At 37.8% G+C, this 14,449-nt stretch overlaps 1 protein-coding gene across 2 annotated transcripts in view; it reads left to right on the forward strand.

Annotated features, from left to right (window-relative positions):
* The window catches only part of LGR5 (leucine rich repeat containing G protein-coupled receptor 5), a 92,364-nt gene that overhangs the window by 26,341 nt on the left and 51,574 nt on the right, over positions 1 to 14,449 (forward strand). For both annotated transcript variants that reach the window (XM_048065417.2, XM_048065416.2), the window contains exon 2: positions 10,409 to 10,480. In XM_048065417.2, coding sequence (XP_047921374.2) covers positions 10,409 to 10,480 — 72 coding nt within the window. The remainder of the gene's footprint in view (positions 1 to 10,408; positions 10,481 to 14,449) is intronic.

The raw sequence follows: 14,449 nt of genomic DNA on the forward strand, positions 1-14,449 counted from the left end.
GAAGCTGGCATTAGACACCGCAGGCCTGGGACACGTCCTGCTCCCATGGGAGTCACTGGGAGTTTTGCTGCCAACCTCAGTAGAGCCAGGTGTTCACCCTCAGGCGCTGCTCCAGTGCTGACATTGACTTGCTGTGTTAAAAGTTGTAAGACATGTAAATAATAGGATGACCGATTCTTTCCAGCATTTTTATGGCATTTGGAAAAGCTAAAGAAAAGAATCTTGGAAAGTTCATTTCATGTGCAAAAAAAAAGCAGAAGAGACAGGTGCAGTGAAGGGAACACACATTGCATGTATGCACACAGGTGCAGTAGGGCTGGCTCTATTGCCAACTGTTGCTAGTAAACCATTGCTAGTTTACGTTTGTTAAAGTTTTGGGTTGGCTACTGGTGTTTTACAATATTGCTCTGTATTTATCTCCAAGAAGACCCAGAACTGGTATTTCAAACCTGAAACTAAGACGTAGCAGCAGATGTGCCTGAACAGTACCAATTGATGACTTGCCCTGAAGAGATTTTCAGTTGATCGTTGTAACAATGACAAGAAGTGGTGGGTCACTGGCCTCAAAATGAGGTGGCCAAACAGCAGATTATGTAAACACTGCAAATAAAGGGAAGGAAGTTGTGATCATTTAGTCTAGATTGGAGTCTGCCCAGCTGATCTCAGTGGAAATAGTCCTGAAGTATTTTGCCTGCATGTGTTAATTCTACAGCTCTGATTCCAGGAATTTATTGGAAATGGAAATAAATTGTCCAAAGAGAAGGCACTTTCATACAAGAAGGAGTACAGCGCTTTTCCCTGAAGATTGTGCTGGTATAGCCATGTGAAAAACACATGCCAGCCCTATCCAACACATGTGAGGTCTCTACTGGAGATTTCTCCTTGGCATTGTACGTTAGTGTGTGCTCAGCCCTGCTCCTTGCCCTGAGTTCCTTACAGCTAGCCCAGGTATTTCAGTGCTTTGCTGATTTGAAGGGCAGCTGTTCAGTTACAAGCAAACAAAATGTGAGTGGAGCAGGTACACATAATGTCAGTATAGGATTAAGGATTTGATGTCTCTGTAAATTCAGACTATTTTATACTAGCCCAAGTGGAAGTATCCCATGATGAGTGAATTTTGAACACCTCAGGCAAAGAAAATGTGACTTGCTGGAGAAATGCACTGTTTTTAAGTGCATTATCTTTGTAAGAATCAAGCTATAAATAGTTGCTGGCACTTACTATTGCAGAAGTTTTGGTATTCAGTCTGTCAGAGAAAAATCTGACAGCTCTGTCATTCCACTGAGCTCCACAGGAGGTGTTGTAAGAGGCTGTCAGCCAGCCAGAAGCTGGCAGATGCGGAGGCCCTATTGTATTTCAGCAAACTAGGTTTGTTAGACATAAAGGGCAAATGTGTGTGTAAAAAAAAATCCACAACTTTGTATATCTGAAGAAGACTGAGAATATTTGCTTCCTAGGTATAAGATCACCCTGAACTGCTCTAAACAAACACGGCCAAATGAAAACAAAAACAAGAACAAAAAAAATAGTTCTGCTTCACCTTCCTTATTTGTTTCTCCTCTACACTTTTGCTTGTGGTGGCACAAACAGCGATGCAATCAACCAGCTCAGGAAAGTGATTTGGATTAAATCCAGTTTTTATTTTCCTGCTGGAATTGTTTTAATCCAGATCAGTTGCCAACCTTGGTCCAACAGCATCCTTAAAAGGAATGGATGGTGTTGGGGTGGGAGGGATCAGGAGCAGTTCATTCGGTGGCAAAGTTGGCTGAAACCATGTGTGCTGCATTGCATTGTCTGTGCAATAAAGATAAGATTCTGTAAAAAATTATTTCAGCTATGCAACAACACAAATACAGTGAAATAATTCAGAGTAGAGCTCTCGTAGTTGTTATACAGCACAGCATCATTTTCTCTGGTGAAACTCAGATTACTCTTCAACAAGACAAGGTACAGGTAAAGTAGAATAAAAGCAGAAGTGACAGTGCTGTGTTAAAACAAACCCAATCATATACCACCAGTGCATAAGAACATGGGAACCATACAGAATAGGAATAGTGAAGAAGCTAACCAGAGTTTTACTGAAAACTCTGAGATGAGAAGATAGTTATGACCAAAGAGATGGACTCTTGGCTTTGCTAAATGAAGTTTTTGCCATTTCTTTTACCAAGCCAGAATTTCACCCAATCTAGTGCATGTCTACACATTGCAATGAACCAGTTTAGAAATACCAGCTTTATATCTAAGACAGCTGCCACCTTATATCACCCAAAGTAACACTGTGCAGAGACCCTGCATTGTGAAATTAGTACAGTCGTAGCAACATGCTGCTCTAGCAGGGATAATTAGCCATTCTGAGAGCACCTAGCATGGTAACGTAGCTCCCAGGTCTGGACCTAGCTCACTCATCTGCACCCAGGGGCTCTCCGCACTGTGCAACGTAGCATTTGTATTTCCTGCTCTGAATGCAGGTGCACAGATTGCCGGATGCGCAGACTTACATCATCACAGTCAGAATGGGCTTGCAGTAGATGCTGTCAAAGCTGTTTACTTTTGAAGTCTTCAAATCTGTGCTATGGAATTGAGCTGAGGCAAATTATGGCCAGCAGAAGTTATTTACAGTGTATCTTGTTATGAATTAAATCAGGCTAATTGTGATTCATTTCCACCCTCAGCAGCCTCACAGAAGTAATATTGGATATTTTGGCAAAAATGAGTATATAACTGATTTGTGTATTATATAGTCTATGTCGTGCATGCCCTCCATTTGGGTAGTGAGTCCAGTTGGCTGTGTGGCCCGCAATAATCTAGGAAAGTCTTCCTTGATGGCTTTGGACCTATATTTTGAGTCTTTGTCTGTGCTTTATAGAACAGCTTCATTGTATTGAGTGATGAAATTATAAATCTAGAAGTAAAAGGAGGCTGGGCCTACATTTTCTAAAATGGATGAATGTGCCACTTCATCAAAAAAATAAAAGGTTTTCCTAAATATTTGTCATTTTTATTTCAAATCGTAGTAAAAATAAACAAAACCTGGAGTTGCAGGAAATATTCTGAAACTTGGAGACATCGAGATGTTTTTTTTCCTAAACTTTGTCACTTCTAACACATAACTTTTCTGAAGCTAACCTCACTGTCCTACATCCAAAGTGAGATAAACAGTACCTGATAAACAAACAGGTAATGATAAAGAACAGAACAAACATTCTAGTAGTCTTCTTCATAAATTGCAATAAAAGCTGATAGGTTTTCCTGTTGTGTGTTGTCTTCAGTATTTGAACAAGATAGTGTCTGCAGTTCTCATATAACCTATTTGAATTAGCGCAGCAGAAACAAGTAATAACTCATAAAGCAAAAACACGCTAAGGCAATCTGTGGGCTTGGGAGAAAGAGGAATTCCATTCAGGCCTCTTTTAATTGCTCCTGCTAGCTCCCGTGTTATAAAATATTCCTTTAGATATTTAAGCTGTAAATTATGTGAGTTAAGTACAGTAAATGATTGACACGTTGGAATGTTCTTGTAACTTATCCTGGTAATTATTACTTACCAAACTGAGTCTTCAACGCCAAGTGAACAGCCATGAATCAGCTTTGAAAGTAAAGGGATAATTCCATCCAGGGAGCACTGTGAATTTGATATACAAGAAAAGCAGAGCACAGGAATCTTTGTACCTAAAATAAAATGTCAGGTACTTGTCAGATTAATTCAGCACTGTGTGTGTTTCATCTGATCTTTGATCTTTACTTTCTTTTTGACCCTAATTGTTTGCTCTGCCCTGCTCCCTCTGCTGGAGTCTTGGATAAACTGAATGGCAAAATTGTTTCCTGAAAAGATTAATCATGCACGTACTGTTTGCTTTACAAATGTTCTGCAGTCTAGATCTAAGCAAGCCTTTGATGGCTGTTTATATGACAGAACTGCCTACCATGTTCAGGAATAATGCGTGCTGTTTAAAATGACTGTGATACAGAGCTACTTCCATAATAAACCAGATTTTGCTGTCCGAGACATTCGAGCAACCCAGTGACAGGTATGAGGAAGTTCAAATTTTGACCACAGCATTTTGTTAGATTGTGATGAATCCAGCCATGGCCTAGCAGCGTGGTTTGCCCGGATCCATTATTTAGTGCTCGCCCAACGGGTTCCATGCCAATAGGCAACAGCAGAGAAGTGTAGATGGAGCCCTCCAGACCTGGCTGGATCACTTAAGTTTGAGGCAGCAGATCCTTCCAGTAGATAGCTATTTACAGTTGCAGAGCTTATATCTTCTGTAAGCCAAATGCAGTGCTGCAAGTCTCACCACTGGTGTGTGGAAGGAAGGGAAGGGAAGTACAAGGGGGGGAGTAGCGCTACAAGCCCCAAACTAGCATAAAGCTCTTGGAGAGGGGCAGACACACATACTTACACTACAGGGTCTGTTCTTCTGTGGCCACACAACCTCATTTGCTTTTTCCACGGTGTGTTTTAATACAAAAGTGTTGAGTCTCTGGAAAGAGCAAACTTCAAAGTGAAGTAACAAAAATTTTCTGTAGAAACTGAGTAACAAGCAACCTTGTTTTAGCTTTGCATCATCTCCATATTAATGTATAGAATGGGATCAGTTGCTGATAAGTTGCAGTTATGAGTCATACTTCGTGGGATAATGACATTTTAAATATTTAACTTTAGCATTGGTCATGATTAATGTGCATACAAAATACGCACATTATTGTCATTTGTTGTCGACTGTGAATACATTGATGGGGCGGTTGCCTGCTACACGGGATGCCTGTAATAGCTCTCCCTCTTTACTGCTTCTTCCTGCATATCTACCACTAATTTTTCCGGAAGATTTTTCCAAATAAAAAGATGTACTGCTTGAAATGCAAATCACTTAGTGCAAATTCACATCTTAATCGTAGTTTTACCATGGAGTCCTTCAAAGAACCACAGATGCAGCTTGCAGCTAGCTGTGAGAAGAAGTGCTGTGAGTTAATTGTCAGGAAGTGCTTCCAATGCTTCTTGCTCTGCCCTGTGCTTCTCCGCATGGCTGTATTAAACATGGAAGCATGTGCCTACCAATTTGTATATCGATTTTGAAAGATAATATAATCGAGGACTGTTGGAATAAAAACATGCTCCTAGTTGGGTGTAGCTGTTTTGTGAGGCTGTTGACAGCTTATGCACCACCATTGGGAAGACAGCAGTGTGAATGCTGCAGGACAGACTGTGATCTAATGGAGAGGGCACTGGACAAGCCATCAGTGTTCCTCCATGGCATATATATAACCTGCTGATGGACTGTGAGCATGTCTCTTCACCATTAGGTGTCTTAGTTTCCCTTCTGTAAAACAATGGTAATTATTCTTCTATTTATTTATAGAGACCCTTGAATGAAGACGTGCTATAGGAATTTATTTGTAAGAAATAGGAACGACTACTACAGTGTTGGCAAATAGATTTATCTCCTTTAAGTCGCTGTAGCAGATGAAGTTATTTTTAATATCCATAGTGAAGCAATTGCAGTAGTAGATGGCAGGCGCTTAATAGCTAGCACATTCCTCCATCAACCAGGGGAGCTAGTAGAGTGTCCTGCCAACAGTAAGAGTGAGAGTGCTGTGTTAGAAAGATAGCAAGGGAACAGCAGTAGCAATTCTCACCCCTTTTCATTATATTGTATGTAAGATAATGTCCAGTTTTGTTGTAAATGGATTAAGGAAATGGCCTTAGTGTAGGAGCTGTTCCCAGCTTGTAGGAACATCGTGCATTCAGTCTGTTGCCAGTGTTTTAATATTAGTGCTTTATCTTTCAAAGGCTGCCATAAAAATAATTATTAACACATCTTGTTGGGACAAGGCAGGCCTAGAGAAAGCATAACTAACAATCCTAATAGTGAGGTACGATCATTTTCTAAAAATTAGGTTCCAACTGTTAATTAATACTGGATTATTGTATTAGCCCTGTGATGGTAGAAACGATTGTAATATTTAGTATTATAGAAGTATAACCTAGTAATAGATGAACTGTAGAAGCGTTGTATATATGCCAAGACAGATTTTGTTCTCCTTTAAAGGACATAAGAACAATGTGGAAAACAGATTCCAAGATGAATAGTCACTGAAACATCTCTTGTAATAACAGCTAATAACAGGTTAGTAACTTGGCCTCCAGACTCGTCCATTATATGTTAAGAACTTGTTCATTTAACTTATTTTACTGGCTTTTGGGAACTTATGGTGAACTACTTACCTTTAAGACGGTAACTAGATATTTTTTTCAGCATGTATATGCACGGATAACAAAAGTGGAAGTGGGAGAGGAAGACCTGTTGTATTTACCTTTCTGGATTCTGTTTTGCAAATGCTCAGAATTTTTCTGTATAGTCACCAAGAAAAACAAATGAATAGTTGTATGGTGTAGTTTGCAATATTCTCCGTCCTTCAAAAGATAATTTGCCATAGAAGTACTTTACGATTTCATCACAAGTAGGATTCCTTTCTCAAGTCACCAGAGACACAGCTTGGTGATTGATTGGCACAGAGTATAATTAAGATACCATTATAGTGAGCCATTTTGCCAGTGCAGTCATTGAAGCAAATCTTTTTATCTTCTGACAAGATAAAAGTATCATTTGCTGGTATGTTGATTTTATGGTCGGCAGTTGGAAATAGGCTGCAGGAATGCTGCTTGGAGAAGAGATGATGTGTTCATTTGACTGTTCAAAATAACCTATCACCTTTCCAGCACAGTTCTTAAGCTTGTGGGGAGGTTAATTTTCATACGTGATGATCTGATGTTATTGCTGTTTACAATAGGGGCATTTTAAGACTCAGAATGTACTCTTAATGATGCAGGTCCTACTGACATAAGTGGGATTTGTGGGTGCTTTAGTGGTGGAATATAGGAAAAGTTGTGTTACTTCAACTTATTAAAGATTTTTCGGTATTCTAATAATTGTAAGCTTTTCATCACTGTAGCCTGTAAGACTCCACCGAGTTGGACAAGAAACAATTGCAGTTTCAGCGGTTTTGATTTTGCTGAGTACACATGCACACACACACAAGGAAAACTGGAGAATGGATCTGATATAAAAACCGAGTAGTTCCTCTGGGGATAGTTGAAGACCTTGATTTTAATATTTTTTCAACATTACACTACAAATCCTGATGTGCAAGCCACCTTTCATCCCCTTCTCTTTTTTACTGCAAGCAAATGACTGATTTTGACAGGCTAGCACTGAAAGGAGAAGTCAGAAGACCTGTTTGATGCACTTTTTGGAAATACACCATTGCAGGTGCAGGACGTAAGACATATCAATCACAATTGTTACAGTTTTTCGTAGTAATAATATGTAAGCCTACAATTTACCAGCTTGCTCTTTCTGGCTGTTAGCTGTGCTTGATCTAGCTAATGGACATAAATCTCATCCTAGCTATGTCTTCTTGGCAATATGGTAAAAAGGCTGGCAAGTTTGCTGAGAGCCTCCTTTATTTGTCTCTGGAGAACTATGAAGAATTTCTGCTCAGCAGCCCAAACTTTGCTGCATTGCTCACATGAGATCCAGTGACTGACTGCATTGCATCAGCTCTTTTTGTTTGTCTTGCTTCTCTGTACATCACTCCAGAAGTAGCTCTGGGTCATGAGACTTCTCTCCTAAGTCCCTCAGTTCCTTCTGTGAACAAAAATTGGATGAAATGCATCCATGGTGATTCTGACCCACAAGAGTACTCTGAAACTAAGAACTGTAAGTGCAGACGAACTGCTTTGCCAGTGCAAGCAATGTAAGGTTTTTAGGAAGAAAGAGTTATCTAATCAGCCAACTGGTACAGCTGGGAAAAGGAGAGCTTTTTGATTTTTGTGTCTGAAAGTTTCTCAGTTTTTCCAGATGTATCTGTTAGCCTAATTAAAAGATATTACTTCTCCCTACAGCAGTCTTCCTTAGATTCTTAAACCACAACAACGCATTGCCAACATAGACTACAATAGTCAGTATATTAGTTACCACTGTGTTAAAAACTAGTTTGGAAAGATGTTACTGAACAAATCTGGAAATAATTTCTGTTTACGAGAAATTTGTTAAAAATAAAAACAGTATGTATAGGTAACATATAGTTGTCCTGTTCCACAAGAATATCTTTGTATTTTATGTTTCAAGAAAATAATAATTTGGGAAAAAAAAAAAAAAGGAACCTATTTAGCAAAATGGGATTATTTAACTAGTAGGTTTAAAAAGAGCTAGCAACTACTGCAGCGTAGACTGGGAAAAAGAAAAGGTTGTCCTCCATCATATGATGAAGAACACATACTTCACCATGTAAATGGAATCTGAAAAGGAGACTAAGACACTGGAATTCACTGTTGGTAAATCCACCTCTGAGTTCTAAAGATGTTTTTAAGACAAACATTTAATGTTGATTTTCTCATTGTGCATCAAAGCATGTAATCAAAGTGGCCTTCTCTTCTTCTGATCATCTTAAGATAATAGAGAGAACCTGGTCTGTAGATCGCTTATGACGGGTATCATCAGATATGTGTCAGGAGCTGGGAGACATGGGGTTCTGTGGATAACAAACAAGTCCTGTCTACTACTACTGGAAATTAATATACTATAAAAATAGGCTTCAGTTTCTCCTGGTCAGCCAGAGCACTGATTAATGCTGTTTTTATAGAGTGCCCTAAATACGTGTCTATCTGAAGAAGAATCACTCCCACCTTCAACCAACTATGGCTTTTTAAGCCTAAAATGTGATTTAATGTGTTTACAAAAACCCATTAAGATATATGTTGAAAATTTCACAGTCAAAATGATGTTAAAATATCATTTTTATCTTCATATTCAGTAGTATATGATTCACTACCTGGGTGAGTTTTTCTCTTGCCAAGTAAATCCATGTATTTGTTCCTTTGCCAGAATAAATCCTTTGAGCCTTTATCAAAGTGAAAAGGTAATAACCTGCTAAGCTGTATGAAAGAATTAGGTGATAAAGTATTACAGTAAAGAATGAATTTAATAAGTTCACAGTTCTGAAATTATACCATGATTTTGAAGTGGATGCAAAGATCTTACCCAATAGTGATTTGATAATTGCCGTGAAGTATTAACACATTTCCTTTATTTCAAAATCTCTACGTGAAGTATGTTTTTAAATTGCACGTTTTAAAATCCAGCAAAAGATCAAACATCAGAATTAACAATGCTGACTAAAAACATATATTCTGTAATGTGAAACAGACTGTGAGTAATAAGAACTGGATGGAATAGGAATAGGACCCCTACCCACCAAAGTATAGATAACTTCTTTACCTTGTGAGCTCTCAACAGCTGGAAAAAATAAAGTTATCCAGCTACTACCCAAAGTAGCTAGAATCTATAAGTGCTGCTACAAATACATATATTTGAATAGATTGTTTTAAATGATCACATAACATTTGCATAAAACATGAAGTTCTCTAATATTTTTAACAGCGTCTACAATAATTTTGACATAGTTGTGTAAGTCGTATCTTCCAGGTAGAATTTTGTTATGCAGCCTGTTTACAGTTTTTATTCTTAATGCAAATCAATTGTAATGATAGTATGGGGCTTGGGGAAGACAATGGAAAACAATGAAGAAACACCTTAGGAATAAAAAGGTATTATATGAAATTTAGTCTAAGACATAGCCTGAATGAGCTCTGACAGAGCTGCTATGGCTGGTTGTTTCCTGTGCCAGGAACTACTGTGGAACCCCACCAGGAAGTGTGCTACAGAGCAGGATCACATTACACCCTTGTTTTATGGTTCATTTCACTTATTTAATGCAATTTGAGAACCTGCAAAAAAAGAGCACTCTAGAAAGGGGATGTTTATTATTTGAAAATATGTCCTTTCTTTGGCTCAAGTGAGTTGGGTTTTGGGGACACCTAAGGTACCTAAAGTAACACAAGGAAAACCAATAGAACCAGTAGGTTGTACAGCAAAAGCAAAATTTTTCCATATTCATTAAATGTAAAGAATTATGCACATAGTTTGTATCTGTACACTTTTGCTTGTCTACTTTAGTATACCAACAGTGCGCTACAATGCTATAACAACAACGAAAACCGTAGTAGTTTTCTTTTACTGCTCCAAATAAATTTTAGTACAGTACAGCGGTTTATTAAAATTATGTAGGCTAACAGGGCTGTTTAATATTCCAGCTTGATTTATAGAGCATGATAAAACATTCCAAAGTCTTTGGAAACAAGAAACATGCTATAGCCTGTGTTGGTTTGACAAAGCTATTTTCATAGGAAAGTAGAATGTTTAAAGTGCTAACTAGATAATGATTCATCAATCCTGGCAGAGGAACTAATTTTTGTTAACGTAGTACTTAAAAATGTGTGGAATGAACAGCTGGATACCACAGTTGTGGCATGCCATACTAAGTCTCTGTCTGTTTTCCCCTACAGTGATCTCAGTATGAACAACATTACTAAGCTGCCCTCAAACCCCGTGCACAATCTCCGCTTCCTGGAAGAGCTGTAAGTATCATTGTATCCTTGATGGGCATAGTCAGCACTAGACACATTCCTGTGTTTGTCTCTCATACTTACTGTGGGAACCAGATAAAACGGTGCAGGAAAGCTGTCAGCCTGACACTTTTGGCACATGCGGAAACACTTAGTTGAAAAAAACTATTGCTTGTGATTCTGGAAATGAACTTATAAAAGAGTTACCGAGAGGCTACAACTTCTCTAGGCAGGACAGAGCCAAACAAATTAAAATTTTTAAACAAGGACTGCTTAAAAGAGCTGGATTGCTTTTTGGAAATAGCTAAGCAGCAGGATATTAAAAGTTTGAATACTGGCTCATGTTTATTAAAATCGCAAGTAAAGCAATAATCAAAACCAAAACCTGCTGCCTCATTCTGCCTGTGTCAAGGACAATTGAGTCCACATTTCATAGTATCAATGCTTTTTGTCCTAATCGCTTTTAATTACTGTTTCCTTACTCTTAAATTTAGCATCCCTGAAGGCTGACTGTAAAATGCAGAATCCTTCAAAAAGCTTAGTTACGCTATCTACTACGTTCACTGAGGGGAAAAACTGTGCTGCAAAAACTAGCTGATCAAGCACAACATCAAAAGAGGAATGCTGTTTTGAAGTGATGGTGACTAACCAAAAGTGAAAAGTATTGTGCTTTCATGAGACCTGGATTTAGCAGTGACCCTAGTTACAATGACCCAAGCTTAAAAGAAAATTTAGGTTCCTGAGGAGTGGTTGAGACTCTGTAAATGATGCACCACAGCTCTTGTGGGAAAAAAACTAGCACCTGCATTTGCATGAGTACCTCTACAAGTTGATTAAAGGAACTGTGTAAGCATCTAGCCTATTATGAAACGTGCTTTATAAGCTTTAAAAAGTGAAAGCCTTCTTTTCTCTTAGCAAGTTTAGCTGCTAGCACACCATAAACCCCACATAAGATATGCAAAGTCATGATTCTGCCATTCTTGCAAAGACAGAGTCTGTTTTAAGTTATGAAAAGCGCATGGTCCTCTGCAATTTAAATGTCCTTTAGGTGGCTATTGCACTGGTGACTTTTGGTGTCCTTGCTAACAGTCATTTGAATTTTTCCACCTGGTCTTTCCAACCAGCATCTGTGAGAAAAAAAGAAATTAAAACCTTTTTGGTGATACCAAGTTTGAACAACACCTTATTTGCAAGCAGGTTTTTCTTTTCTGTTTTCTTTTCCTTTTTCACCTTTCATATTTTTGAATGTCTTATATTTATTAATGGCAGCATTCGCATTTACAAAGCATTATTTCTTTTAATTCTGTCTTGTCCTTTGTGTATTTCCTGATGATGATCCAAATAGCAAGACTTAAATCACTGTTTGAGAGACTGTTCAGCAGTCTATTTCATCTTTCTGGTCAATAACTCTGGAATTGTGCTGGGTCTACATTTTCCACCTTAAATATTAAACAACTATCCCTACAACCATCTCTTCCAAATTCTGTATTTTCATTGTTTCACCACTGATAGTACCGGGAATTTCATTGCTATGTTTTGCCGTACATGCCGACTGTCAGCTCCTCCGTTTGTTTTGCACGAGCTAATCATTCTGATGCTGTTTTGTGACAGCCTTCCTGTTCGTATTCACTTTCCAAATAAGCATAGAAAGGTGAAGCCTTTGAAGATGTGAGGTAACTGATTACCGGTTCTTAAGGCAAATTCAAACCCAATGTGCTGAGAGCGTCTGCGGTGTTCAGAGCCACATAATACAATTCAGTCTAGTATTACTCAGAAAAAAGTATAGACAATAGAAAGGGAATTGGATATTCAGTTTTGAAGTAGGGAGTAACAGCTGCTGTAGTTCCCATGCTCCTTTAATACTTGTTTTTGAGCAGTGACTGTATGTATTAAAATTATTTTGCTCGTCCAGGCATTACTACATGATTTCTGTTCCCAGCTTACCTGGAAATTCTGTCTTGTTAATGTTACTCAGCTAAATAAATGGGACAACTTTAAAACCTAACTTGGCCTGTAATACAGACATTGTAAAATAAAATTTTACAAGATCTTTAGACCAAAGCGATGTCTCCATGAGGTTAAAATGCATCTCAGAAATGGCCACCCACTCTTTGAAATATGAAAATAGCAGGGGCTTAAAAACACATTTTCTAGGGCTTTTTAATGTTGAAAAATGTGTTAGTAATCCCTTTATTATAAGCCTAGTTCAAAAATCTGATAAAGGCTAACAATCGATCCACTGAGATTTAGCGTAGATGTTACGTCCTGGATGTGAGGTTTGGCAATGCTTACAGGTCATTAACCAAAAAGAGCTGAGATTTTATTAATTGTTTTGACTCCAAAGCAGGGTGTATAAGTGAGGTCTGTTGAGCTAATTCTGACCGTCTAGGCTGACTCTGATCCACTCTTCCAGCCAAAGTTAGACACCTCTACAAGCAGCATTCTTGCAATCTTGATGATCATGCCTGGTATTTATTGATCACATACATATTGAAACTATGCTGTATTTTTGAGGTGCCTCTTCCTCCTAAAATCTTGGAAAATGTTGTGTTACTTTGAAAACTGAACTGTTCCAGCCCCTAAAAAGTTTAGTTTTGAGCAAGATCTTCAGTTTGTGAAAATGATAGACCTTTCAGGCCTTTCAGGACCATCATTTTTTCTTAAAATGCATATGATAGAACTCCCACCAAGAAAAAAAATATGCTTCAGCTTCTTGATTATCAGCAAGTTGCTTTGCATGGACTTGTACAACACCATTAAGTAAAATTCTTCATTATAAATTCAAAATAACAGCAGATATTTATCAGTATGACTGAGCCCAAGACTCGATCCTGTGTGTTTTTCTAGATATATGTCATTCTACAATGTGTTTAGTATGCCTGTATTAATAGAGCAGTAAGTTAGAGTACTGCATTAAAAAAAAAGCTTTTTAGAAAGTGTAAAGAATTACCTAGGCTAGGGCTCTTAAGAGTTTAACAGGCAACTCCCTCTGAATGTAGACATATCATTTTGGGATTACTAACACTTCAAAGCAGTGCCTGAAACTGTTTTATTTTATAAATTAATATCTCTGTGAAGAGTGAGGAAGAAAGCCAATAATCATTTACAACTATTTGAATCAGACTTAACTACAAATATCTCCAACTAGAATTATCTTCATATATATATAAATACATGTATTCCTATATAATAATATAAATATATGCACACGCACTCACATATACGAGGCTTTTATTTCAATTTTAAACACAGGAACACTCCACAGATGAGCAAAACTCCAAGTGATTCTTAGGTCTTTGCTGTTTTTCAACAAACTAAATGTTTTAGCAAAAAAGGAACAAAAAATAGGATTGTTATTAGGTTTATTTTACCTACAGAGTAAGACTGTTTAACAAAATCAAGTGAGAAAATCACCTTAAGTTAATTGTAACCTACATATAGATACAGTAAAGTTTACCTACACACATTACTTCTTTAAAAAAAAGAAAACATTTGGAGGGATTTACATACACGTCCACAGTTTTTCACATTGCCCATGATATTATTACATCAGTTAATCAAGCAGAAGTGCCTTTAAAAGTGGATTTTATTGCCATACTGAAGTGCAGAATTACAGATACAACGCAAAACAGACATATTTTGCGAACCTCACCATCATTTGTGTGGAAATCCCTCCATGTTGTGGTCAAGCAACCACTGCATATATGAAAATGATGTCCTAAATAACCAGGCATAGTTCATTAAAAACTGTTCTTATTTATTATTTTCCTTTTGCTTCTCTGTCTGTTTGCTCTCTTTTCCTACAAAAAGGTTTTCAAAGCTGCTAGTGGGAATTAGGTGTTCTTTTCCCCACTGACTTGGAGTGGTAGGATTGAGCTCTCTAGTCATTTGTGTCTTTGAACTGAGACCATTAGCTTCTGGGGTCGTGTACCATCTATTTTTGTGCTGATACAGGCTCATTATGGCTAGCACTGAAAAATC

This window comes from Anser cygnoides, chromosome 1 (assembly GCF_040182565.1).
Source record: "Anser cygnoides isolate HZ-2024a breed goose chromosome 1, Taihu_goose_T2T_genome, whole genome shotgun sequence".
In the NCBI taxonomy this organism is placed as follows: Eukaryota; Metazoa; Chordata; class Aves; order Anseriformes; family Anatidae; genus Anser; species Anser cygnoides.